Source organism: Pyrus communis, chromosome 14 (assembly GCF_041283825.1).
Source record: "Pyrus communis isolate YQ-2024b chromosome 14, ASM4128382v1, whole genome shotgun sequence".
In the NCBI taxonomy this organism is placed as follows: Eukaryota; Viridiplantae; Streptophyta; class Magnoliopsida; order Rosales; family Rosaceae; genus Pyrus; species Pyrus communis.
This window is the reverse complement of record NC_142578.1, coordinates 24,670,344-24,697,211: the sequence shown is the minus strand read 5'-3', so window position 1 is coordinate 24,697,211 and position 26,868 is coordinate 24,670,344. Positions and strand designations below refer to the sequence as shown.

Below are 26,868 nucleotides of genomic sequence, written 5' to 3'. Positions count from 1 at the left end.
AGACACTCTAACATCGAAAGGCAGCACCCGAGTCATCTATTAAGATTCACCGGAATTCAGGGGTTCAATTGACCCCCCTTAACCCTTAATGGATCCACCTGTGAATGTGAAGAGCAACCCAGTTACTTATAAGCATATACAAAGTCCTTTCTTTCCCCATATAAGATTGCTACTCAACAATACTTCCTCGAGTTTTCAAAATTAACTACAAGAGAATCATGCATACTTTCAATTAACGTATGGAAAATTCACAATCAAATCACCTTGAATGATATTAGGGAAATACTATGGCGGCCTTTGTTTTAATAAAATTACATTATAATAATTAAAGTTTATTATCTACGTCACATACTAATGGTAAGGTTATGGAATGGTATTGTTTATTACACTGCACTAATGATGATTGTTACACCATGAACATTTTGTTACATTATATGTGCAAATAATTATTAGTAGATGTCATAGAATTATCCGGCCTTGACCTGTAAATCTGCTAACGTAAAACGAGGAGTTAAAGCTTGAAACAAGGAGTAAAGAATAATGACACATTCATTCTAATTCAATCCTTTATGCCAAATGAGGCCGCCTGTATGTCTGAATTTTTTCTTTTCTTGTCATTCTTACTTTAATTAATGTTTTGTTTATCACGCACAACGTTGTTTCATGGTTCACCCCAAAATTGTCACAACGCCCAGAAAGTGTTTTCATCTTCAGTCTTAATCGCATGATTTTATTTCTCTTGCAAAGTGCATATAACTGGTTTACAGTTAGAAAAAAAGTACGAAATGAAAAATGATATATATAAGGAAATTGTAGGAATTGTTAACTTTAATTCAATGGAATAATGGTATTTTAACTAAAAATTCACGATAATTGATCCCTTAACTCATCAATGCATGCAACTATGACCTTTTTTGTCAACTCCGTTAGAATTTTCGTTAAAATGAGTCACGTTCCACACATGTGAGAGTGCATGTTTGCTCACTACCATTTATGTGGTGTATGCTCATTATCCTATTTATCACTGTTAAATGAGTTTGAATTTTGAGATTTGTGCTTATCCATTACACAAATCTCGAAATTCAAACTCATCTAATGGTGATAAATAGGGTGGTGAGCATACATCACACTAAATGATGGTGAGCAAAAATGCTCCCACACATGTGAGGATGAAACAATGGGTAAATAAGAAAAATTGTAACAATGGTCCCTCAACCCTAACCTAATCGGAGAAATGGTCCATCAACTTTACCCCAATTGGAGCAATGGCAAGTTAACTTTAATCCAAATGTAGAAATGATCATTTCCACATGACTCATTTGACAGAATTTTTGACAGAGTTGACGAAAACGACCATATCTATACGTTTTGATGAGTTAAGGGACCAATGATCATAGATTTTTAGTTATGGGACCATTACTCCAATTGGGTTAAAATTGAAGGACCATTGCTACAATTTTCTATACATATATATATACACACACACACACACATGTATATATACACAAGCGTATATTGTTAGTGCCAGTCAACAGAATTGTTTTAGTGTGTAATTAGGATTCTTTAATTCTCTTGTACCATAAGTGTAGCCTTGTATAACATAACAGATTCAAAATCAAATTTGTCTTAGTATGAGAGCAGGTTTCGACCTGTGATCTTCTTCCAATCCCTAGCCGCGGACGTGAAGTTTTTGTTGCCTTCGAACCTTAAAATCAAAACCCTAGTCTCGAGACAGAAGACTCAACCCAGAAACTAAATTCTAAATCTCAAATCCGCTGCTACAATGGCTGAGGAAAAGGTTCTTAACCCAATCATGGGCCAGACCTCTGCTCAACCGAGTCTTCCAACATCCATGGCTTGCCTATTGGGTTCAAGTTGAATGATATAAACTACAAGGTATGGTTGAGGATGATGGAGGTCCATGTTGAAGGCTTGAACAAGGTTGAACAAATGAATGGACAGACCCCGGTGATTAATGAGACGAATCCTGGCTTACTGAGGACGCAATTGTACGAGGTTGATTGATGAAGACCATAGAGTTGCATTTGCTTGGGTTCTTCATTGAATTGCCAACAACCAAGGACATTTGGGATAAGTGTTACCCAATTATTCCATGACAGGGCTGATGAATCTCAGTACTATGAGTTGTGATGCAATGCAACGAGGACAAAGCATAATGGGCACCTAGTAAATCTCTACTACGTAGAGTTGATAAATGTGTGGCAAGTTATGGTTAAAAGACGTCCATATAAGGCATTATGTGCGGCTGATTTGAAGACCAGGAAAGATGATCTCCAAAAAGATCGTCTGTATGATTTTCTCACAGAAATCGATGATGTGTTTGATCCAATTCGCAGCAGTCTTCTATGGATAAAGCCAGTCTTAGGGATTAAAGAGTGCTTCAATACCATTCAGTGTGAAGCACAATGACAAATTACCATGCTTGGCGACAAGAATGCTTATAGTAGTCCATCAATGGCTATGGTCATCAAGTCTCTTTCAATAGGAACTCCATGTTCCTCGGAGGATTTGGATATAGCTAAGAAGGATAAGCTTCAGTGCAGTCATTGTCGTCACACAAAAGAAACGTGTTTCAAAATCCATGGCTACTCGGATTGGTTCCTGGAAAGAAGGAAGCAGGACAAGGGAAATGCTTACAAACGCTTAGCACAAGCCAAGCTCCCAGAAACTGAGCTATGAGTTGCATTTTTAGCTGCCAATCGTATCTGTGAACTCTTGTGGCATCAGAACTCACGGAGATATGATTCAAGCTCAAGGAGCCTATGATTTTATTTTGTGATAATCAAGTAGCACGAGAGATAACTAATAATCTGGCACTACATGATTAGACTAAACAAGTTCAAGTGGATCGACATTTTATCAAGGACAATTTGGATGTTCAACTAGAGAACATTTCATTCTTGAGGTTGGACTCACTAACAGATGTTCTAACTCATGGAGTTTCTACTGGAGAGTTTCATGACTAACTTGACAAATTGGGCTTATGAAATATCTATGCACCAACTTGATCGAGAGTTTTGGTGTGAGTCAACAGAACAATTTTAGTATGTAATTAGGATTCCTTAATTGTCTGTGGTACCATAAGTGTATATATATATATGGGTTCAGATCCGTGATACAACGCTTTGCACACAACTTTTGGCACATATTTTTGTGGGCGCAATCCGTAATGTATTTCAATGATCCCCAAATGTATATCTTTTAGGTATTCCTTAAAAAAAATCATGTCTATTAAAATTCACCTAGATCCGAACCATATGACCAATGGATTAAGGGTTTAGGGTTTCTTCTGTATTCGTCAATTTCATTCACTACTTAATAGTTTTGTATTTTTCTAACTTTTGCAAGGATGACCTATGAATGATGTTCTAAAGATAGACAGTTCGGATAGTTAAAATATATTAAGGAGTGGACCCCACAAAAGCTTATGTCAAAAGTTGGGTAAAAAAAATAGTGTCACGGGTCCATCCCCTGTATGTATATGGGGACCTACTTCGTAATGTATTTCAATGATTTGACCCATCTATTCTTAGATCTTGCTCATAGATCATGTCTACCAAAAATACCCAAATCTGAAACGACATTTGAATTAAGGACTTAGGGTTTTTTTGTAGAACCGTATTCGTCCATTTTCTTAACTCCATTGAAAGATGAAAAACTTAACAACATTCAAAACCTATATTTTTCTTATATATATATATATATATATATATATATATATGTCCCATTTTACTTGAGAGTTCTTGTCGTATGTATATTATTCATACATGCAGAAAACAATATTGACGAGGCGTATTGACAAAAAAACTTAAAATTATCTAGAATAAGCTGTTTAAGCTTAGCTGTTAAGTGACAACGATGGCAAGTGACATGAACAATGAACTGGAACATGTGAAACCAGAAATTGTAGCCTTCTGCCTTTTCACCCAAAATCTTGTACAAAATAATTGTCATATTTTGAGGTCAAGGACTAAGAAAGATTCACACGAAATTAAAGAATAAATAACCTATTAACTACGACACAACCAAATTCAAAATGGGGTGCTGGGATGCTTGACACCTAATTATATATCCAAGTTTTAAAATTAAACCTAAATTTAAATTACAATTAAAGACTAAATCGTGTCCAACGTTAAATCTAGCTATTTTTTTCCATAAGCAGTTGAAATGTCCCACCATAACAAAAGAAAACAAAAGCATAGTATAGGAGTTATCATTCCGTCAAGAGTGCCATGCATATATATGCAAGTAAAACTGTAACAAAAAACTTAAGTATCTGCTAGTATTTGCTCCCCTCTCTCGCACACGCACACGGCACAAGACCTTATACCATGTTGATATTTTTTTGATTAATCTGATCCAAAACTATTAAAATATAGTATTTTCCTTGTGAGAAAATATATGCTTTCGACTATTTTCCAAAAGTATTATACAAAGATATTACCAACTAGTTTTACGGTCTAACGGTATCCTTCTTCATTTACAAGTAAGATGTCTCAAGTTTAACTCAAATAGATAGTGACAGTGTTAGAACCAGGTGTAAAAGCAAAGAGCTTGACAGAAACAAAGCACGACAACTTCAATATGCAGGGAGAATCTTTCTTATTGAATCAGAAAGCAAACACAGCTATTAAATAGCTTTACACAAACGAATTGAATGGGAAATAACAACCACGACTTTACAGCCCTAGAATCGTGGGAAAGACTAAGTCCACAAAATAAAAGATAACACGTCCCTTAAAGCTAGGGATTATTATGCATGGCCTTCAACCACTACGACCTAGAAACAAGGAAAACCTAACTCTATCAGCTAGGAGATCTTTAACAACTTTAACATCCTCCCTTAAACTGAATGCTATCAGAATTCAGTTTATCCCTGGGTATTCACAGATACCCATGAGATCACGCATCTTCACGAACACTTCGAGTCTTAATGGCTTTGTCAAGATATCTGCAATTTGCTCTTGAGTTGAACACTGCACTAATTCAACAACTTCATTTTTGACAAGATTTCGAAGAAAATGAAATCGTACATCAATATGTTTGCTTCGCCCATGCATGACTGGATTCTTTGACAATTTAATTGCTGAAACATTATCACAATGAATCACCGTTGGTTTGTACTGACCATGATTGAGCTGCTCCAAGATTCTTCTTAACCAAACAGCTTGACAAGCACTAGATGCTGCAGCAATGAACTCAGCTTCGGTAGTTGAGAGAGTGACTACTGGTTGTTTCTTCGAAGACCAAGAAACTGCTCCTGAACTCAGAGTGAAAACATAACCAGATGTGCTCTTTCTATCATCTTGATCACCGGCATAATCACTATCTGTGTAGCCAACTAGTTCTTCAGTTCCTCCCTTTTTGTAGAACACTCCAAAACCGACTGTACCCTTCACATACCGTAGTACCCTTTTCGCTGTTTGCAGATGTGTTTCTGTAGGTTGTTCCATATATCTGCTGATCAAACTCACCACAAACATTAGATCAGGACGAGTGGCAGTCAAATACATGAGACTTCCTACTATTTGTTTGTAGTATGTCCCATCCACTCTTACTCCATCTTCATCCTTGGTTAATTTGGAACCAGGGACAATCGGGTTGTACACCGAATTGCATTGATCCATACTGAACCTCTCCAGAACCTCCTGAGCATACCTCCGTTGATTGATAAAGATACCATCCTCCCTTTGCAAAACTTCAATTCCAAGGAAATACCTCATCTTTCCAAGATCAGTCATATCAAATTCATCCATCATGGATTGTTTAAAGCTTTCAAACATGGTTTTATCATTACCAGTGAATATAAGGTCATCAACATAAAGGCATATAATCAATAATTTACCTTCATCGCCCCTTTTAATGAACAAGGTGTGCTCATAAGGGCATTTCTCAAAACCTTCCCGATCAAAGTAAGCTTCTATTCGGCTGTACCAAGCTCGAGGGGCTTGTTTGAGCCCATACAGCGCCTTCTTCAGTCGATATACCTTAGCTTCCTGTCCCTGTTGTTCATAGCCCGGAGGTTGATCCACGAACACTTCCTCATCTATTTCCCCATGCAGAAATGCGGATTTAACGTCTAGTTGGTAGATGTTCCAGCTCTTGCATGCAGCAAGTGATATGACTGCTCGAATGGTATCCAAACGAGCTACTGGTGCAAATACTTCGGCATAATCTACTCCATACTTTTGACTATACCCTTTCGCGACCAGTCGAGCCTTATATTTGTCTACTTCACCTTTTTCATTGAGCTTCGTTTTGAAAACCCATTTGACTCCGATTGTTTTCACTCCAGGTGGAAGTTCAACGAGTTCCCATGTGTTGTTCTTCACGATAGCTTTGATTTCTACATCCATGGCCTGTCTCCATTTGTCACTCTTTACTGCTTCCTCATACGTCATAGGATCACTATCAGAAAATAGGGCAAGATGCACCATATCGCCAAGTTCTTCATCAGAGAGACCCTGACCACTTTCATAATCCTGCATCCATGTTGGTGGTCTTCGACTTCGTCTAGTATGAAGAGGATTCCCATCAACTGAAGGCTCTCCTTCTTCGAGTGAGTCACTTAGAACCGACCCCATGCTTCCTTGTTCATCACTTTCTTTGTCAAGGTTTGCATTTGTACCGTGTTCTTCTTCTTCCTCCCATTCCAGATCCGCTAAGATAGTTTCCTTGTGACTGTCATCCCAGTTCCACCTTTGATCTTCTTCAAACACTACGTCTCGACTTACAATTATTTTTTGAGCAACGGGATCAAATAATCTGTAGGCTTTAGACTCTTCACTTACTCCAAGTAGTATACATTTCAAGCTTTTGGCATCAAGCTTGACTCTCTTGCTATCAGGTATATGGACATGGGAAATGCATCCAAAAACCCTAAAGTGACTTACTGAAGGCTTGTGACCACTCCAGGCTTCTTCAGGAGTCTTGCTCCTTACAGCAAATGTTGGACTTCTATTCAAAACGTGCACTGTCCAGTTCACTGCTTCAGGCCAGAAATTCTTTGGAATTTGTTTCTCTGACAGCATGCTACGCACCATATTCATAATGGTACGATTCTTCCTCTCCGCGACCCCGTTCTGTTGGGGTGTATATGCAGCTGTTAGTTGCCGTTGAATGCCATTCTTATCACAGAAGTGAGTGAATTCTTGTGAAGTAAACTCCCCTCCGCGATCAGTTCGAAGGTTCCTTACGAATGCACCAGTTTCTTTCTCAACCCTAGCTTTGTAAGACTTAAAGCTTGCAAATGCTTCTGATTTTTCAACCAAGAAATAAACCCAAATTTTTCTGCTAAAATCATCGATAAAGGTTATGAGATACCTTTTTTTGCTGTTTGATATTGGATTTATTGGCCCGCATATGTCTGCATGTACAAGTTGAAGTACTCCAGATGCCCTCCATACGCTTTCCTTTGGAAAAGGATCGCGATGTTGTTTTCCAATTAAGCAGTCTTCACAAACATTCAAGGGAGCCTTCAACTGTGGCAGTCCATGCACCATATTCTTCTGTTGAATTACCTTGAGACCAGTCCAACTGAGATGACCATAACGACGATGCCAGAGTTGAGTTTGATCTGCAGTGATTGTGGAGAAACAGCTTTCCTCCTTTGGTGGACATCGACCAATCACAGGAAACATTCTATTGCATGCCATCTCGGTCTCCATTAGTAAGCCTTTTTTAGGATGGTAGATCTTGCATTTCTTGTGTTGCATGACGACCGTGAGACCCTTCTCTTGAAACTGTCCGATGCTTAGTAGGTTGCTCTTCAACTCGGGTACAAAGAAAACTTCAGTAATCACTTGCACGATCCCACCATTCACCTCCATGCGAATGTTGCCCTTTCCTTGCACAGAGAGACTTGTATCATTACCCAACTTCATTGTTTCCCTGAAATTATTGTCGAACTGGGAAAACAACTCTCTTTTCCCACACATGTGATTGCTACATCCCGAGTCAAGAAACCACAGGTATTCCCTTCTAACATTAGTGTCATCTACATATGCCATTAAAAGCATCTCTTCATTGGTCTCAACAAAGTTGGCTTTTGTATCTCTTGCTCCTTTGGGACATTCCCACTGAAAATGACCTAACTCATGACAATTGTAACATTCTAGGGTAGATTTATCAAACCTACCCCTTCCTCTTCCTCTTCCTCGGTACGAACTTCTTCCACCACTTCTTCCTCCTTGCTGTGGGCCGTGAGTGATCTGAAGAGCTTGTTCTTCCACAATGTGGCGGCTGATCCGTTGTTCGTGAACCAACAAACTACTTTGAAGCTCATCTATGGATAAGGTATCCACATCATTCGATTCTTCAATCGAACACACCACATAGTCATACTTGGAAGTCATGGATCGCAGTATCTTCTCAATAATCACCACATCTTCCATCTTTTCGCCATGAATTCTCATCCTATTGGCTGTGGTGAGGGTTCTCCCAAAGTAATCATTCACCGATTCCCCGTCTTTCATGTGCAGCACTTCAAACTCTTTGCGAAGAGCTTGAAGTTGTGCACGCTTGACTCGTGCTGTCCCTTGATACTTCTGCTTCAAGGAATCCCAGATATCCTTCGCTGTATCCTTTTTCAGTATCGTCTCCAGAATGGCGCGATCAATGGCTTGGAACAGATAGTTCTTGGCCTTTAGATCCTTCAGCCTTTGGTCTTCAATCCCCTTCTTCTGTCCCTCAGTGAGATCCGTCCCATCTGCTACTGCAGAGATCCCAGTTTCTATCAAATTCCAGTATTCTTTTGAACGCAGAAAATTCTCCATAAGCATACTCCAGTGATCGTAATGACCATCAAATCGTGGGATTGCCGGCTGCACAAAACTGCTCTCGCTTGTCATGTTTTTCCTTCTTGCTGATTGCTGTGGTACAAACTAATGGTCAGGCCCCGTGATGGGGCTCTGATACCAGATGTTAGAACCAGGTGTAAAAGCAAAGAGCTTGACAGAAACAAAGCACGACAACTTCAATATGCAGGGAGAATCTTTCTTATTGAATCAGAAAGCAAACACAGCTATTAAATAGCTTTACACAAACGAATTGAATGGGAAATAACAACCACGACTTTACAGCCCTAGAATCGTGGGAAAGACTAAGTCCACAAAATAAAAGATAACACGTCCCTTAAAGCTAGGGATTATTATGCATGGCCTTCAACCACTACGACCTAGAAACAAGGAAAACCTAACTCTATCAGCTAGGAGATCTTTAACAACTTTAACAGACAGCCTATTATATTTGTGTTGAGTTTGATATGGCTTGAGCCCAATTCTCTCCCCCTTTTAGAATATCGTTGCATACAAAAACGATATATTGAGATAGGGGATTTCGTCTAAACAACAAAATTGGTTAACTATAGTTAGGTATCAAACTCATGATCTAAGTCAGTTGAACGTTAAACATTCCATTTACTAGTAAGTCAAATGTACGGTCTGTCTATAAGTATTTTTGAAATAGTTAAAACCGCTTTAAGATCACCAAAAGCTATCCTAACCATGTTTGGTTAAAAAGTTAAAAGTGCTTTTGGATTAAAAAAGACACTAGTTATGTGTTTCTTTTAATAAACACTTCAAGTCTTTTCCAAGAAGCACTTGCATTTTTTATTAAAAATATCTTAGGCTTCTAATGGAACCATTGTTACTAAAGAATTTTCAAACAGATCCTTAATTAATCGTTGAGCTAGTGAAAACCACTAATCGAATTTTATAAGTGGGGTAAATAAAGCGAGATGATTTCTTTTTAATTATTGAAAAAATAAAATACAAGAGTGCACCATTTGAATGCTTATTATCATATATAAAATAATTTCAAGACCACAAAACCACATACAACAATACTAATTTGTCTCACCATATATATGTTCAAGGTTGTGAATATTAATAAAGCCTTGTAAAAGACGCCGAATATTGGCCAGCAAACATATATGATAATCTCGAAGGAGGATTAGTGTTAACCGTGGATCAAATTTATGAAAATATAAGTCACTCTCAATATATAATGACAATAAGCTTTCGTGGAAAATCAAATTTTTATTAGAGAAACAATTTAGATGTAGTCTACAAAATATGATCTTCGTATCATCACCCTAATCCGAATATTACTCAAGAAGAAGAAGCAGCAACGTCTAGATCATGGGAGATGGACAATCACGACCAACTTCCATCCAGACGATAAGATCTGAACAAAAATATAGGATCATATTGGATCGTTCATGTTTAAGTAATGTTTTATCAATGCCATGGAGTTTCAGAGAAACTGTCATTATTCGCATTATACGCGGAGTAACACTCTTTTGTAATATAAAACTGTTTGCCTGTGTGTATATATATTACCGTCCGCAATCTTCATCCCATGAGGATCCTATTTCTCCGATACAGCGCAGAACTATAAAAATGTTAGACTAACTTAATATAAAATAAAAAAAATAATGCAACGGGTTTGCCTCTATGTGTGGCACTATTTTTTTACATAACTTTTGACACACGTTTTTGTAGAGCCTACTTTGTAATGTATTTAAACAATTTGAATCATTTATTTGTAGTGAAGTTTATCAAAGAATATGATTTTACAAAGAAACCCTGATACTTTTTTCCAACCGTCATATGGTTTCAGAGATGAGTGATTTTTGTGCTAGTATATTTGCTACCGTCTCTCACACACGCACACAACACCACACCTTATACCATGATATCTCGTAACTGATCTTGATCGAAACTATAGTATTTAATTTCCATGGTTTAGGGATGCCCATACACAATTAATACTTCTAAAACCACATGCAAAGCCAGATTCAAAGATTGCTCATCGCCTGACCTTTATTATCCAAAGAAATTCCAATTTTAACTCCAAAGCTTCTGCTTAGGAAAAATGGAATGAATAAGAAAGCACAACCGACATTCGTTGTTTTGAAAACAAAATGTGAAATAAAAAGAGACAAAAGAGAAAGTAGGAAGAGAAATTAGCTAGATTGTATTCTTCTCATTAATTATAATGCATTTTTATAAGTTTACGTTTATCTGGAGACAAAGCCTTCGTTTGGATTTTTTTTTTTTGTTTTGTTTGTTTGGGTTTGGGTGTTCGTGAACCTGGTGAAGTTGGGGCTGGCGTCGTGGCGCTCATAATCTCATTTCGGTGTCGAGAAGAAGTTGAGCGGAATCCTTCCTCTTTTGGCGTTTGGTTCTGACCTAAAATCTGAGCTAAGTTGCATGCTTGCTGGGTTCCGTTGAGGCACTGGAAACTCGCGATGTAATTGCTTTGCGAATTGCATGTTGATTTCGGCTTCTAATGAGCTGGGTATGTTGTAAATTTTTGCTCATTGTTCTTGCTTTGATGTGTGTCTATTGATCTTTAGTTTGGCATGAACCCTATTGGTATTGGGGTCATGGTTTGTACTAATTTCTGTAATTAGTCCATATTTAAAGGAAAGTTCTGAAAAAAGAAAAAAAAATAAAACACAAGTGTTTAAATAGATTCTTCTTTTTCCTTCCAGCAATGAGATGTGGGTTTTCTGGGAGACCTATTAGAAATTAAAGATGAATGATATTCATAATATTATGCATATCAGAAATTTAAAAAAAATAAATAACTCGAACCAAACCAAATCGAACTAAACAGTAATTGTGATTCGATTTTCGATTTTGGTAAAAAACTGAAGCGAATAAAATCGAACCTACCCTTATTATTTGATACAGTTTTTGTTTCATTACAGTAAATTAGTCACATCTAATATTGAATTTTTTTATACAACAATAGATTTATAGCAAGTAATAGAGGAATAAATTGATATCGAACTTATGGATAATGACTAACTTGACAAATTGAACTTTGGAGATATCTATGCACCAACCCATGGAATTTCATTCTTGAGGATGGAAGAGCAACTGATAGATGTTCCAACCCATGGAGTTTCTACTGGAGTGTTTAATGACTAACTTGACAAATTGGGCTTTGGAGATATTTATGCACCAACTTGAGCGGGATTGTTGGTGTGAGTCAACAAAACATTTTTAGTATGTAATTTTGGATTCCTCAATTGTCTCTTGTACCATATATATATCCGTGACACAACTTTTGACATAGATTTTTGTGGGCGCAATCCGTAATGTATTTCAATGTTCCCAAATGTTTATCTTTTAGATCTTCCCTAAAAAATCATGTCTACTAAAAATACTCAAATCCGAGACCATATCCAAAACCATATGATCATTGGATTAAGGGTTTCTTTTTAGAACTGTATTTGTCAATTTCCTTCACTACAAATGGATATTTTAATAGTTTTGTATTTATCTAATTTTTACACGGATGACCTATAAATCATGTTTTAAAAGATAGATAGTTCGGATTGTCTAGTTTTTGCAAGGATGACTTATGAATGATGTTCTAAAAAGATAGACAATTCTAATTTTTTTTTTTTTGAACAAACGATATTATCTACAATAAGAGGGAGATGGGTAGGTTTAGCCTCACAATAGGCTAGCAATAATGTGGTTCAAATTCGCCTTTGGCGAGAATTGAACTTAAGATACTTTTCACTTACAAGTGAAGATGAATACCACCATACCATAACATTAAATGGCATACAGTTCAGATTATTAAAATATATTAAGGAGTGGGCTCCACACAAAAGCTTATGTCAAAAGTTGGGTTAAAAAATGGTGTTACAGATTCACTCCTATATATATGGGGACTCACTTTGTAATGTATTTTTACAATCCGAATCTTCTATCTTTTAAGTTTTCCCTCAAATATCATGTCTATAAAAAATCATCAAAATCTGAAACCATATGACATTTGGATTAACAGTTTAGTGTTTCTTTGTAAAACCATATTCCCTTAACAACAATCAAAACCTATACTTATATATATGTGTGTGTGTATATATATATAGGGAATTGTTATTGGCATTCTAAAAATCTCATTCTATACTCCAAACTTTCTATATTTAGAAAGAAAAATACGCTTGTGAAGAGTGTAAAATGAGATTTTTTGAGTGTCAATAACACTTATATATATATATATATCCCATTTTACTTTAGAGTTCTTATCGTTGATTATGTATATTATACATGGGAGAGAAAACCATAAGCATTGACAAAATAATAAGTTGTGACCGAAAAAATATAAAATAACTTATAGTAGAATAAGCTGTTTAAGGTTAGCTGTTAAGTGACTAAGGACGGCAAGTGACATGAACAATGAACCGGACCACGTGAAACCAGAAATTGTAGCATTCTGCCTTTTCACCCAAAATCTTGTACAACATAATTGGTCATATTTTGAGGCCAAGGACTAAGAATGATTCACACGAAATTAAAGAATTAATAACTTATTAACTACGACACAAACAAATTCAAAAATGGGTGCTGGGATGCTTGACACCTAAATATATATATCAGTTTTGAAATTATATCTAAATTTAAATTATATTTAAAGACTTAATTGTGTCGAAAGTTAAATCTAGCTATTTTTTCCATAAGCAGTTGAAAAGTCCCACTATAACAAAAAAAAAAAAAAAAACATAGTGTAGGAGTTCTTGTTCTGTCAAGAGTGCCATACATATATAATTATATATGCAAGTTAAACTGTAACAAAAAACTTAAATATCTGCTAGTATTTGCTCCCCTCTCTCGCGCACACCACACAACACCTTATACCATGTTGATATTTTTTTAATTAATCTGATCCAAAACTATTAAACTACAGTATTTTTCATGTGAGAAAATATATACTTTCGAGTATTTTTCAAAACCATTATAAACGTTATTACCAACTAATTTTACGATCTAGTATGCATCTTCAATTATAAGTAAGATGTTTCGAGTTAAACTCAAATAAAGGGCAACAACCTATTATGTTTATGTTGAGTTTGATATGGCCTAAGCCCAATTCTCTTCCCTTTTTAGAATATCGTTGTATACAAAAAACGACATGGAGATAGGGGACTTTGTCTAAACCACAAAATGGGTTAGCTATAGTTAGGTATCAAACCCATGATCTAAGCGAGTCGAACCTTAAATATTCCACTTACTAGTAAGTGTAATACACGGTCTGTCTATAAGTGTTTTTGAAATAATTAAAACCACTTTTAGCTAGATCACCAAATGCTAGTCTAACCATGTTTGGTTAAAAAGTTAAAAGTGGTTTTGGGGTCAAAAGGCGCTAGTTATGTGTTTCTTTCAAGAAGCACTTCAAGTCTTTTTCAAGAAGCACTTCAAGTCTTTTTCAAGAAGCACTTGCAATTTTTATTAAAAATATCTTGGTGCTTCTAATGGAAGCATTGTTACTTAAGAAGTGATTCTTAAAGAAGTATTTTCAAATGGAACCTTAATTGTTTAGCTAGTGAAAACCACTAATAAAATTTTATAAGTAGGGTAAATAAAGCGAGATGATTTCTTTTTAATTTTTGAAAAAATAAAACACAAGAGTGCACCATTTGAAAGCTTATTATCATAACATAATTTCAAGACCACAAACCACATACAACAATATTTGTCTCACCATATATATGTTGAAGGTTGTGAATAATGAATCTTAATAAAGCCTTGTAAAAGACGTCGAATATTGGCCAGCAAACATATACGATAATCTCGAAGGACGATTAGTGTTAACCGTGGATCAAATTTATGAAAATCTAAGAGTCACTCTGAATATATAAAAGACAATAAGCTTTCGTGAAAAATCAATTTTTTATTAAAAAGATAATTTAGATGTAGTCTACAAATGTGTTCTCCCAATCATATACCTAACGAGAATATTACTCAAAAAGAAGCAGCAGCAACGTCTAGATCATAGGAGACGGACAATCACGACCAACTTCCATCCAGACGATAAGATCTAATAAAAAATATAGGATCGCATAGGATCATTCATGTTTAAGTAATGTTTTATCAATGCCATGGAGTTTCAAAGAAACTGGTATTGCTCGCATTATACGCGGAGTAATACTCTTTTATAATATAAAACTGTTTGTGTGTATACATTAGCGTCTGCAATCTTCATCCCATGAGGATCCTATTTCTCCGATACAGCGCAGAAATATAAAATATGTTAGACTAAGTTAATATAAAATAAAATATAAAAAAACAGTGCAACGAGTCTGTCCTTATTCGTGGCACCACTTTTTTACAAAACTTTGGACACACGTTTTTATTTAAACGATTCGAATAATTTATTTGCGGTGAAGAAAATCGATAAAATTGATCTTACAAAGAAACATTAAAACCTTAATCCAACGGTCATGTGGTTTCAGAGATGAGTGATTTTTGTTAGACATGATCTTTAAGAGAAAACCTAAAAGATAGATGGTTTGGATCGTTGTAATATATTACAAAGTGGGCCTTACAAAAATGTGTATCAAAAGTTTATCTATATATATATATATTTGAAACACTTAATTTGAATATATATACTTTGTACATGTTTTCTTATTCTTATCTTTCTTCTCTTATACAACGATATATTTACAAAAGTTAATAAAATAAGGGGTTTTTGAACTTTAATCTTTCAAGAAGATTAAAATTTAATAAAAACTTGGCGTTAGATTGGATATTGATTTTAATCCCTTAATGTGTACTTAATTCATATTCATATTATATTTTTGTTTTAATATTTAATAGATATCTTATTTAATTAATGTCATTACATTAAATTTAAATTCATTATTATACACATTTTAATTCATTAATTTTATTTAACTTCCTATAATTAGTGTACCTAAATGTCCGTATCATAATATATTTTACTAAATTAGTGTATTGAAATGTGTGTACCTAAATATATTGTAGTGAATTGGTGGCACATAAGAAAATATGCAAAAAAATAATTGTACCAAAAATTTCATACATAACTATATATATGATACTAAACTAGTGTACCGAAATGTCGGTACCTAAATATATTATACTAAACTAGTGTACCAAAATGTCTATACTTAAACATATTATACTAATCTAGTGTACCAAAATGTTCGTACCTAAATATATTGTAATGAAATTAGTGGCACATAAAAAAATATGCAAAAACATAAGTGTATTGATAAATCTCTACAAAATATTTTCTTATATAAGATATTCACCATAATGAGAATTAAAATTTATAATATGTTCATAAAATTTAATTTATGAACACCATAAAATTATAAATAAAAAAGAGAGAGTGCATACATATGCTGGCATTAAAATATAGTCTAGGGACTAAAATCAAATTTTAATCTTTTATAAGACATTTTTCTAAACTTCATCTTATTTAGGGATTGAAATCTAGTTTTCTATAAAATAAATTACTATTGAACTTCTCACACAAGCACACAACACCACACCTTATACCATGATATTTCATAATAGATCTTGATCGAAACTATTAAAATAGTATTTAGCCCTAATTTGGTACTGAGGTGATTTTGAAAAAAGTGGTTATAAAAAAAAGTTGGGAGCTTTTTTATGTTTGGTAAACATTCAGCTTCATCTTCTTTCATAGTTTTGGGTGAAAAAAAGCCAAAAACACAAAGTTGCAAGACCTAGCTTTGAAAAACTAGCTTTTTTCACATCTGTTTTACATAAAAGTTTATCAAACACTATAATACTGCTTTTTTTTTTTTTTTTTTTTTTTTTTTCAAAAGCACTTTTACAAAAAAAGTTTACCAAACACTATGCTGCTTTATTTCACAGCTGCTTATTCTCACAGCACAACTGAAGCAGTCTTTTTTCAAAGCACAGCAATACCAAACCAGTCCTTAATTTTCATGGTTTAGGGATGCCTATGCACAATACTTTTAAGAAGACAAAACCAGATACAAAGATTGCTCATAGCCTGACTTTGATTTTTATTTTATTTTTAAACAACCGATATTCTCTACCCTAAGAACATTTATAGTTATATTTGCCTTCCGATATATATGTTTACTGTTGTGAGTAGTAAAGCTTGTCAAAGATGACGAATATTGGCCAGCAAAGATTTATGATAATCTCCAACGAGAATTAGTGTTACCCTTGAACAAATTATCAAAAATCTAAGAGTCACTTTAAATAGACAAGTTGTTTTGCCCAAAGAAATTACATTTTAACTCCATAGCTTCTGCTTAGGAAAAATGGAATGAATAAGAAAGTATGATCGACATTCGTTGTGTTGAAAATAAAAATATAAAACAAAAAGAGAAAGTAGGAAGAGGAATTAGCTAGATTGTATTCTTCTCATTATAATGCATTTTTATAAGTTTAAGGTTTATCTGGAGACAAAGCCTAAGGGCTCGTTTGGATTTTTTGTTTTTTTTTTTCTTTTTTAGGGTTTGGGTGTTCGTGAACCTGGTGGAGTTGGGGCTGGCGTCGTGGCACTCATTTGCGGTGTCGAGAAGAAGTTGAGCGGAATCCTTCCTCTTTTGGCGTTTGGACCTGACCTAAAATCTGAGCTAAGTTGCATGCTTGCTGGGTTCCGTCGAGGCACTGGAAACTCGCGATGTAATTGCTTTGCGAATTGCATGTTGATTTCGGCTTCTAATGAGCTGAGTATATTGTAAATTTTTGCTCATTGTTCTTGCTTTGATATGTGTATCTATTGATCTTTAGTTTGGCATGAACCCTATTGGTATTGGGGTCTTGATTTCTACTAATTTCTGTAATTAATCCATGTTTAAAGGAAAGTTCGCCTAAAAAGAAAAAAGTAAAGACATATGTTTAAATAGATTGTTCTTTTTCCGTCCAGCAATGAGATGTTTTCTGGTCCTTCTGGGAGACCTATTAGAAATTAAAGATGAATGATATTTATAATATTTTGCATATTAGAAATTTAAAAAAAAAAAAAAAAAAAAAAGCTCGAACTAAATTTGAACCAAACCGAATCGAACCAAACAATAATTATGATTTGGTTTTTGATTTTGGCAAAAAACCGAACCGAATAAAACCTAACCCACCCTTATTATATGATGCAGTTTTTATTTTATTACATTAAAATTAGTCACATCTAATCTTGAATTTTTTTATACTAACAATAGATTTTCAGTAAGGAGTAGAGGAATAAATTGATATCGAACTTGTGATTCAAACATAAGACCTCATTTGTTTTTGTAAACAACCTAAGCCCTCATGTAATATTGGTTTTTAATATAATGATTGTGGAATATCAAGACAAACATAACTATACATTCATAATATTGCAAGTATTAATCAGGGGCGTATCTAGGATTTGAAGATGGGGTGGGTTGGATCTTAAGCTAATTTTTAACCTTGTTCAATTAAAATTCTTGCTTAAATATTTTGCATGCTAACATTTGCTTTTTAAAACACATGCAAAACAACAAAATTTACAAGACATTAAACAAATTTCTACGATACAAATTATTATATATTACAGCGCAATGAGAAAAAATGAAAAATACTGTTTTTAAGCACAGTGAAATGACTAAAAAGCCAGAATATACGTGTTGCTTTTATATGATAGTGCGCTGTCATATTTTGTGCGTGTCGTCTCCTCTCTAATCGGTTTACCTTCTCAGTGACCGAAACCCTCGCTGCCTTTTTGTTTTGTTCACAGCCATTGCAAAACCCTCCCCCTCAAAATGTCACACCAGCAAATTCGATTTCCCAAGTTCTCACACCCAATCTAAACCCTCACACCCACTGCCATCGCAAAGCCCCCATCAAATCTTACAACCAACAAATTCAATTTCACAACCTTTCACGCCTAATCTAAACCCTCGCGACTTCACTATCAAGTGTTGAAGGTATGGATTGAACTCTGAATCTTCCTGCATCACTGGTCTCCGCAACGTTTTCCAAATTGAAGGTAAGCTTATTTGGTATTCCGGATTATAGTGGAATTGAAATAGGTTTGCTTTCATTAACTTTTTGGGTTATTAAATTTGTATGCTCTGATTATTTTGGAATTGTAGTTTGGATTCGAATTTGATTTTTATTAACAAATTTCTGATAAAACCCCAACAAGAAATTTAGGAACGTGTATTTTTTTTTTTTGGGTCTTCTTTCTTCTGATTTTTTGGGGTTTTCATCTGGGTTATTTTGTGAACATGCTCCATTTCTTTTACGCTTGGTTTCGCATACCTACAGCAGTCAAAGAAATAACCTTGCAGAACCAGAAGCCACTCGCCATTTGAGTTTATAATTCTGTTTTTGAAGGATTTAATTGTTAATTGTTATGTTGCATTTCAAGGCACGAAGCCAGGACAGAGTTTTCGTCTGCACCAATAAGTAAAAGATTCAATATTTTCACTCTGGAGACTCTGGATGGCATATGTGTAGCCATTAAAGGGTTCATAAACGGGCAGAGCACTTTCGAAAAGGGGATTCCGTCTGAGGTAGTACTCGATTTTGCTAATATTGCTCTTCTTTACTGATTTCGGTTGACGTTGTGAATGTAATTTGCTTTTGAATGTTTTTGGGTACAAATTTAGTTTCCAGTTTTGGGTTTGCCTGGATATGTTGAAAAATATATGCATTTGAGAGTGTTGGGACTCACAAAGGATGTAGGTACTGAGTTTTGGGTACCGTCTTTCAGTTCAGATTCATATTGGGATATTGATGCTTTGAACAATCTGTTAGTGGTAACTTTGTATATTAGCTATGAATATTGGCATTAAAATATAATTATGGAGAATGCGAAATCACCCTTTTGTTGGTTTTACAAGTATTAGTGAATGATGAGCACTGGACCCAGCAAAAACCTTTGGTTTTCAACCAAATTAGGTTGTTCAGCTGAAAAGAAGCATCTTTTGATTTTTATTGTTATGCCTCTGTCAACTTCTTTTTAGTTTAAATGCACTCTTCATCTCCTCAAGTAAATTTGATTATCTATTAATTTCCCCCATTTTTATTTTCAAATTTATATCGATTGCTTAGATTGTGGGAGGGTGTATGGGTTTGGGTAATTTTCATAGGAATAGAACACCAATTGTGGTGACGATGGAGAATCCCTTCTTTGCGGTGGAAATTGACGGTCCATGTGCAGCATTCAGCCCAGTTTATAAGGGACAATGACATGGGGATTTGTTTAATTTTATCAAGTTTTGTACTGAGGTAAAACTCTCCCCATTTAACATAGTTTAAAATGCTGATTAGTATATGCGTAAATAGTATTGTGAGTATGGTTGTATATATGTAGTAGTAGAATTAAAAACATTTTTTGTAATTATGTGTAACTAGAGTTGTAAACCCGCGGAATCGCACAGGCTTTTTTCCTTGTGAATCCTATCACAAAATATAAAAAATATACACTCAATCGAGGGACATTGGCCTTACCACTCAAAATGCATTTATACATAAAATGAATTGGAGCATTGACCGCTAAATTATGACTTGAGTTTCAATTTGATCCTCAAACTATTTACAAGAGCCTAAAGGCCCACTTGGTATTCAACTCAAATCCAGAGTTTTAAACTCAAAAACACTTTTTGAGTGTCAGGCTGAAATTTCTCGTTTGATTGATTCATTCTCAAGAACACAACTCAAAAACACTTTCAGACATTTTTATTCCTTGTTTTCTTCTTCCTCTGTTCTGCACGCTCATACCCCATGGATACGCCACTGGTGTTGATTGACCTAAAACCAAAATCCATTAAAGTTATAAAAAATTGTCATTTTACGTTTCAAAAAGAAGATGCAGTTCTTTAGCTAAGCAGTTTTCTGATGTTTTCTTTAAACAAAATATTTGAATTGAATTAATTTATTTTCCTAAATGAATAAATGCATACGATACTTACCATCAAGAATCCATGGCATATGATCTTTCAATGTATGCCTTGATGTGCATGCCTTCAATACTTGGACTCAGAATCTAGGGCACTTGCCGCACGCCCAAAACTATAACTGATCTATCACAGATCAGTTTTTATAAAGGTCGATGACTAAACGAAGTTCGGCCACAAAATGTTATGAGCAAGACTTTCTTCAAAACCTTGAGTAGCTAAAGGAGCCCCCTTTACCAAAATATTGAAGAGATTACTACAGGTCCAGCAAATCAAGCAGACAAATCACGTATCTTCAAATATCACCAGTGTTCTTTCTCCTCTACCTTGTCAAAATTTCAACATACATACTCGGCGCATGCAATTTTCTCTTCATGTTCTTTTAATTGTTGTAGTAGCTCATGATGGCCATAGCAGTTTGGGCACCTACGAGGACAAGGAGGATGAAGGCGTAAAAAACTGAAATGAAGGACCATGGCCTGCCAAAATAGGTCCGCATGAGAGTAGCCCAGTGGCTGCTGTAGTAGGACTCCACATCTCTGAATTGCTTGGAAAGGTAGCAGTCTCTTATTTCTAAGCCGACATTTTCCCCCAACTTTCTGAACAGCTCAGCTACGCTTTGGTCGTTCAGTGAGAAGCCGGTACTGATGATCCCATCAGAACATAGTAACTTGACATCTCTAGTAGAAGTCAGGAGACAGCTCATGAAAGTAATATAAGTGCTGAACCACGTACCTGTGTATTGGCGACATTGTTCTAAGGCCAAGCAATTGATGATGAAAGTAGTGGTGAAGTCATTGATGGTTAAAGGTGGGATATCTACAACCCAATTTCGGAAATTGATCTCCAAGAAGCTGTCCGCTGCTTTGCGTGCCTTGAACTTGATCCCTGAGGATCGTAGTTCTGTGGTACACTGGATTGACTTCAAGGATGGATGACATAACTTTTGAGAAGAGTACTGATCATTTGAAGTGCCTTGGAGTGGAAGGAAGGTTAAGTGAAACAAGTCAAGCAAGTGCTCGGCCTCCATCATTCTTGAGTTTTTAAGGACTTCAGGAGGCCTAGGCAATGAGTTACTGAAGAACTTAACCGCAAGAAGGCTTAGTGGATCCCCACCCTTACGATGATCCGATGAGATGTCGAATAATCTTTCGAGGATGAAGAAGGGGAGTTGATTTTCAAGCTTGAGGAGGTCCCTCATGAGAATTGGAATCAACCATGGCATGGCTAAGATGGGGTTGCCATCCCGATCATTTTCATCAACAACGTGATCATCGTCACTACTTTCACAAACATATCGAAAAAACTCAATGATAAAGCACCCATCAAGAACCATCATTTCAACAAATTCGCTAACGCTCAACTCCTGGTGGTCGGAATAGCAACTTCTCGTGCTTTCCTCCAACCTGCTCATGGCTCCTATGTAGTCTTTTAGGTCGCGCTTTGTTCGCCAAAGGAGGCCGTCAAGAAACCACCATTTGTAGCTCTCGAATTCCGATAATTCCTTTTTGCCGCGGTGGTATGGCCCGATGGAGACGATTTCAGGCTGAATGGATTTTGGGCTGATTCCGGTGAGGCCGGGAGGAACTTTGTATATGCACACAGATCTCCTATTTTTTGTTGTTGGAATTCCTCGTCTGTTTTGCTCAAGACGACTTCGCATAGCAGCTACAGATTCGTCGATATCAATCACCACTTCTTCAGCAGTACAATTTTGCTCTGCTACTGCTTTGATGCCGTCACTGCAAGCCATCTCTCTCTCTCTTTCTCTCTACAAGTTCGTGAATATGAAAACTTGGGTGCAATTAGACTATTATTAGAGATTAAACCTTCTGCACCCGATGCAACGATACTTTATGCACACGGATTAAAGACTGTATTATTAAAGATCAAATCTTCTGCATTTATTTTATATGTGGCTTTTCTGTAACCTCTATCGTTAATTGAGAAGTTATTTAATGTTATAAGGAAAGGTGCATTATTGTGGACTAGTGGGAAGTCAATGTCATGACTCATTATCTTTGCAACTTTGCAAGCACGCGGAACTTTTACAAAGCTGTTCGACGTGTTATTTAAATTATAGTATAGTGCTCCTTTCATGGCTTTTTCTTAATGCTTTCAAGACTAATTACAAAAGGTCCGACAAATAAAAAATTTAATTACAAAAGGTCCCAACTGGAAACAAGAAGAGTAGGCGAAATTACCGGCTTGGATAACGTATTTATTGGCGAGAATCTAATGCCCCAAAAACCTAAGGGTCAAGAAAACAAATATATTATAACTATTTGTATATGGATGAATTATTAGTGTATTTTAAATATAAAAACGAATAATCTTTACACCTATTCTCTATGTCTTTTTCGTTGTGTATATATTTTTTTATGTTGATTAATATTGTCTTCAAACTTTCTTTTGAATCTGTGATACTTGTGTAAGTTATTACCACAAGTCCACAAGCTTTAAATAATGGGGAATGTTAGAGAGACAAAATTTAGAGACAAAATTTACAAACTAAATAATATATCACTAATATGGATGAGCGCGCTTATCAACACTTAAGTAATAAATCAATTATCAACTTTCATGTCTTTTAATTTTTAAAATTTTATCTATAAATTTAAGCATTACCCTTAAATAATTGTAAAGTTCCGTAAGCTCAAATCAGTTCTGAAGCGATCACATAATGACAGCAACTCAGATAAAAAATGATCTGGACCGGCCTTCACAGACATTCGGGAGCGATGCTGGCAGAGGGATAATCCAAAACTCGAAATCTGGGGGTAGGATAAATGCATGCTTAGGGTGGGTAAGATAATCCAAAACTCGAAATCTGGGGGTAGGATAATCCAAAACTCGAAATCTTGGGGTGGGTAAGAACTACCAGTTGTATTTACACACAAAAAATAAGAAGATAATCTTGCGTCAAACCAGACCACATCTTGATTAGTTTAGTTTGGTTCCGTCTGGTCTATAAGGAAACGACCTAAACAAGCCACACCGGTACACTTGGCATTTATTTATTGGTTTACAACATGGACAATCATGTTTCATCTCATTGATAACACTGATACTGTCTCTAATTTGCTAATTATCACTTGTACAATCCTTCAGATGTGTGGTTTTATCACAAAAAGCTTCAGTATTACTTGGAATGAAGTTAAGGTATTCACGTTTTTTTCTTAGAGACACGGCCGATGAGATATTTTAACACCTTCCCCATGTGGGACCCAATTAATGGTTCAGGAGATAACAACCGCAGTTGAAGGGAAGATGTATCTGCTGGGTTTTTCCTTAGTCTTTCCCCTTCCCCTTCTTCTCGCTCGGTCTTTTCTTGCACTATTATTTCAAGAAAAGCTGATTTGCTCTTTCTCAAACTCTTCTATTTTTTTGCCTGCCCAAGTTCATTTCCAAGAGATTTACACCTTTCACAATTGTGCTTGTTTAGAAATTTAGCCATTGTTGGACATACAAGAGAGTTCCCTGAGATCTGTAGATTCCAAATAGAGTTGGTGGCGGGTGCGGAGGCTAGGGTCTAGGTGGGGGTGAAGGTGAGGGATGCCAAATAGAGTTGGTGGCAGGTGCGGTGACTAAGGTCTAGGTGGGGGTGAAGGATGAGGGAGGTCAAGGTAGGGATCAAGGCCCACGTTTTATTTTTTAATTTGTTTTAAATTTTAGAATATTTTTCTTTTTAAATTAATTTTTCTTAATTTTTTTACATCTACATTAGCATAAATGTGGAACCGCAATTACTACATCACCATTTAATGGTTAACTTAACATGAATTTTAACAGATGTATGAAATTGAATTCAAATAATAAGTAATGTATGAAAGCGAAATTTAAAGATGTATTAAGTTGCAATTGATCCTAAACCTGAGCGGGTAAAATGTAATTTACTCACTTTTATTAATAATGACACACCCCGACTCGAATTTTAGTAGGCAGCAAAATTGAGGTGTGCTAACCATCACCCAGATAGGTGATGAAGCCATGATATGCATGAAAGTATAACTAAAATTATCAACTAATTAAATTTATCGAAAATTTGGCAGAATTTTCTTTAAAATAGGGATAAGACCAAACTAAACACTTGCAAAAAGTCACATTCATATCAAACACATCCCTGCAGGGCCGCACTTAGTGGGTCTCAGGTCCTCAATTATATACACAATAATAGTTCAGAGCACAATTGTCTAATACTCGTTTACAAATAACGTTGAGCAGATAACATACTCAATAAGGATGTGTCAATGCCTGAAAGGATTCCTCGACGTTAAAGATGGTCACATCAACTGCTACTGATTTCGGTTTACACTTAGAACTAATCGATACATATGTACTAAACTAATACTTTCTGGTGGCCGCATCCAATATCATCCACTAACAATAACTAGTGGAAGCTGGATAATATAATCATGTCATTGCCGAGTAATCTTGAGGCAAGGACAAGCTGAGAAAGTAATTGTGTAATCATGTCATTACTGAGCTAGTAATCTCAAAGTAATGACAAGTTGATAGTATAACTAGGGGTGGTTCGGTATGGGATACCATACCGAAACTAGTATCCCGAATCCCAAACCGAAATTTTTCGGGACGGGAATTTGAAGACCAATCCCAAACCAAATTTTCAGGAATCCCAAATTTCGGGAATCCCGAAATATTTTCGGGATTTTGGGACAAATCGGGAATCCCAAATTGAAATATGAAAGTATGAATTGTTCTTCAAATATATAATTCAAGAAAACATTCATGAACTAGGAATTTCATTTCATTCACACTACCATTTAATTGAACACTGTCATGCTTGACTCTTTTTATCATAGTCAAAATTCAAATTAATTAAACTCTTTTTGCAATCTGTTGAGAGACAAAAGAATCAAACCTTCTGAAATCATCAGTTATGGCAGCAGCAATAATAAAATCCACATGAATATCAAACAGAACATGAAAAATATGCAAGGTGTAGGGCATTCTAGGTTGCTGAGCATGAATTAGAAACTACTAGCATCAATTATAAAAGAATAATATATATATATATATATGTATAAATATATATATATATATAATAATTAATATTATATATTTTCGGTTTGGTATGGGATTCCCGAAATATCGAGAAGCCAATCCCGAATCCCATACCGAAATTTTGGGATTGGTTCGGGATAGCATCCCGAAAATTTCGGGAATTTCGGTTTGGGAAATTTTTGGTTTGGGATCGGGATTTTTTCGGTTTGGTTCGGGATTTTCGGGAATTTTTTCCACCCCTAAGTATAACTATAGTACCCCAATACATGTGTAAGTTGATATATAATCATCCACTAGCCGTAGCTAGTGGAAGTTGGAAATATAATCATCCACTAGCCGTAGCTAGTGGAAGCTGAAAATATAATCATGCCATTGCCGAGTAACCTCGAGGCAATGACAAGCTAGAAGGACATGTCCACAATGAGGACAAGCTGGTTATACTCATACATGTGCAAGTTGTGTCTTATGGCCGTGGACTTGTACAATACTTTAAGTCTGTATAGGTGTACGTGTACCACAAGATAAGTAGTAATGAATCCAACATTCATAAATCGTTATCGTCATCATAAATCATAAGGCATAAATCATAACTCATAAATCTAATAAAGTATGTATCAAGATCGAATCATAAAATATCACATCCCGAACTCGGAGGCATGATACACCATTTAATTTTATATAATCTTATATATAGTTGCATCTAACTTTTGAGCTAGACTGCCTATATACTCCGTAAAGAGATTGAGTCAATCGTAATTGACCCTCCATAAGAGAAATTCAACATACGCTACTTAGATCCATTTCCCTATCCCATTTCCAAAGTTAACAATCATGCAATACTGGAATACTTCCATTTTATAATTTCCCCAACAAGTCTAACATGAATAAAATTAGCCAACGTAATGGTGAGAATACGAAAATCTTAACATCAATTAATTAAAGTACAAAAAACTACCTCAATTATTGGTGTTATGACACTTTTATACCTTATCTTTTAAAATTGACAATGTCACACCTTATCTTACGAATTTGTGCCAATTTTATACATTCCATTAGCTTGGCATAAATTTCTCAGTAAAATGCTGACGTGGCTTGATTCGGGACCCATTTTCTATTAAAAAATT

General features: G+C 35.4%; 1 protein-coding gene and 1 long non-coding RNA gene across 3 annotated transcripts; one reads left to right on the top strand and one right to left on the bottom strand.

The window, feature by feature from the left end:
• The first annotated feature begins 18,480 nt into the window (after window positions 1-18,480).
• LOC137713974 (uncharacterized) lies at window positions 18,481-20,212 on the top strand. Of its 2 annotated transcripts, XR_011065348.2 has the most exons (3): window positions 18,481-18,804; window positions 19,189-19,333; window positions 19,913-20,212. It is a non-coding gene; the product is annotated as an uncharacterized LOC137713974 (long non-coding RNA). The 2 variants fall into 2 exon arrangements; XR_015955848.1 differs by lacking the exon at window positions 19,913-20,212 and having other exon boundaries at window positions 19,189-19,642.
• Window positions 20,213-20,255: 43 nt separating this feature from the next.
• Window positions 20,256-22,653, bottom strand: LOC137712864 (UPF0481 protein At3g47200). Its single transcript, XM_068452041.2, has 2 exons — window positions 20,735-22,653; window positions 20,256-20,573 (listed from the first exon to the last, which is right to left on the bottom strand). The coding sequence occupies exon 1, from the start codon at window positions 22,470-22,472 to the stop codon at window positions 21,102-21,104; it is 1,371 nt and encodes a 456-aa protein (XP_068308142.2). The 5' UTR covers window positions 22,473-22,653; the 3' UTR covers window positions 20,256-20,573; window positions 20,735-21,101.
• Between the last annotated feature and the right edge of the window lie 4,215 nt (window positions 22,654-26,868).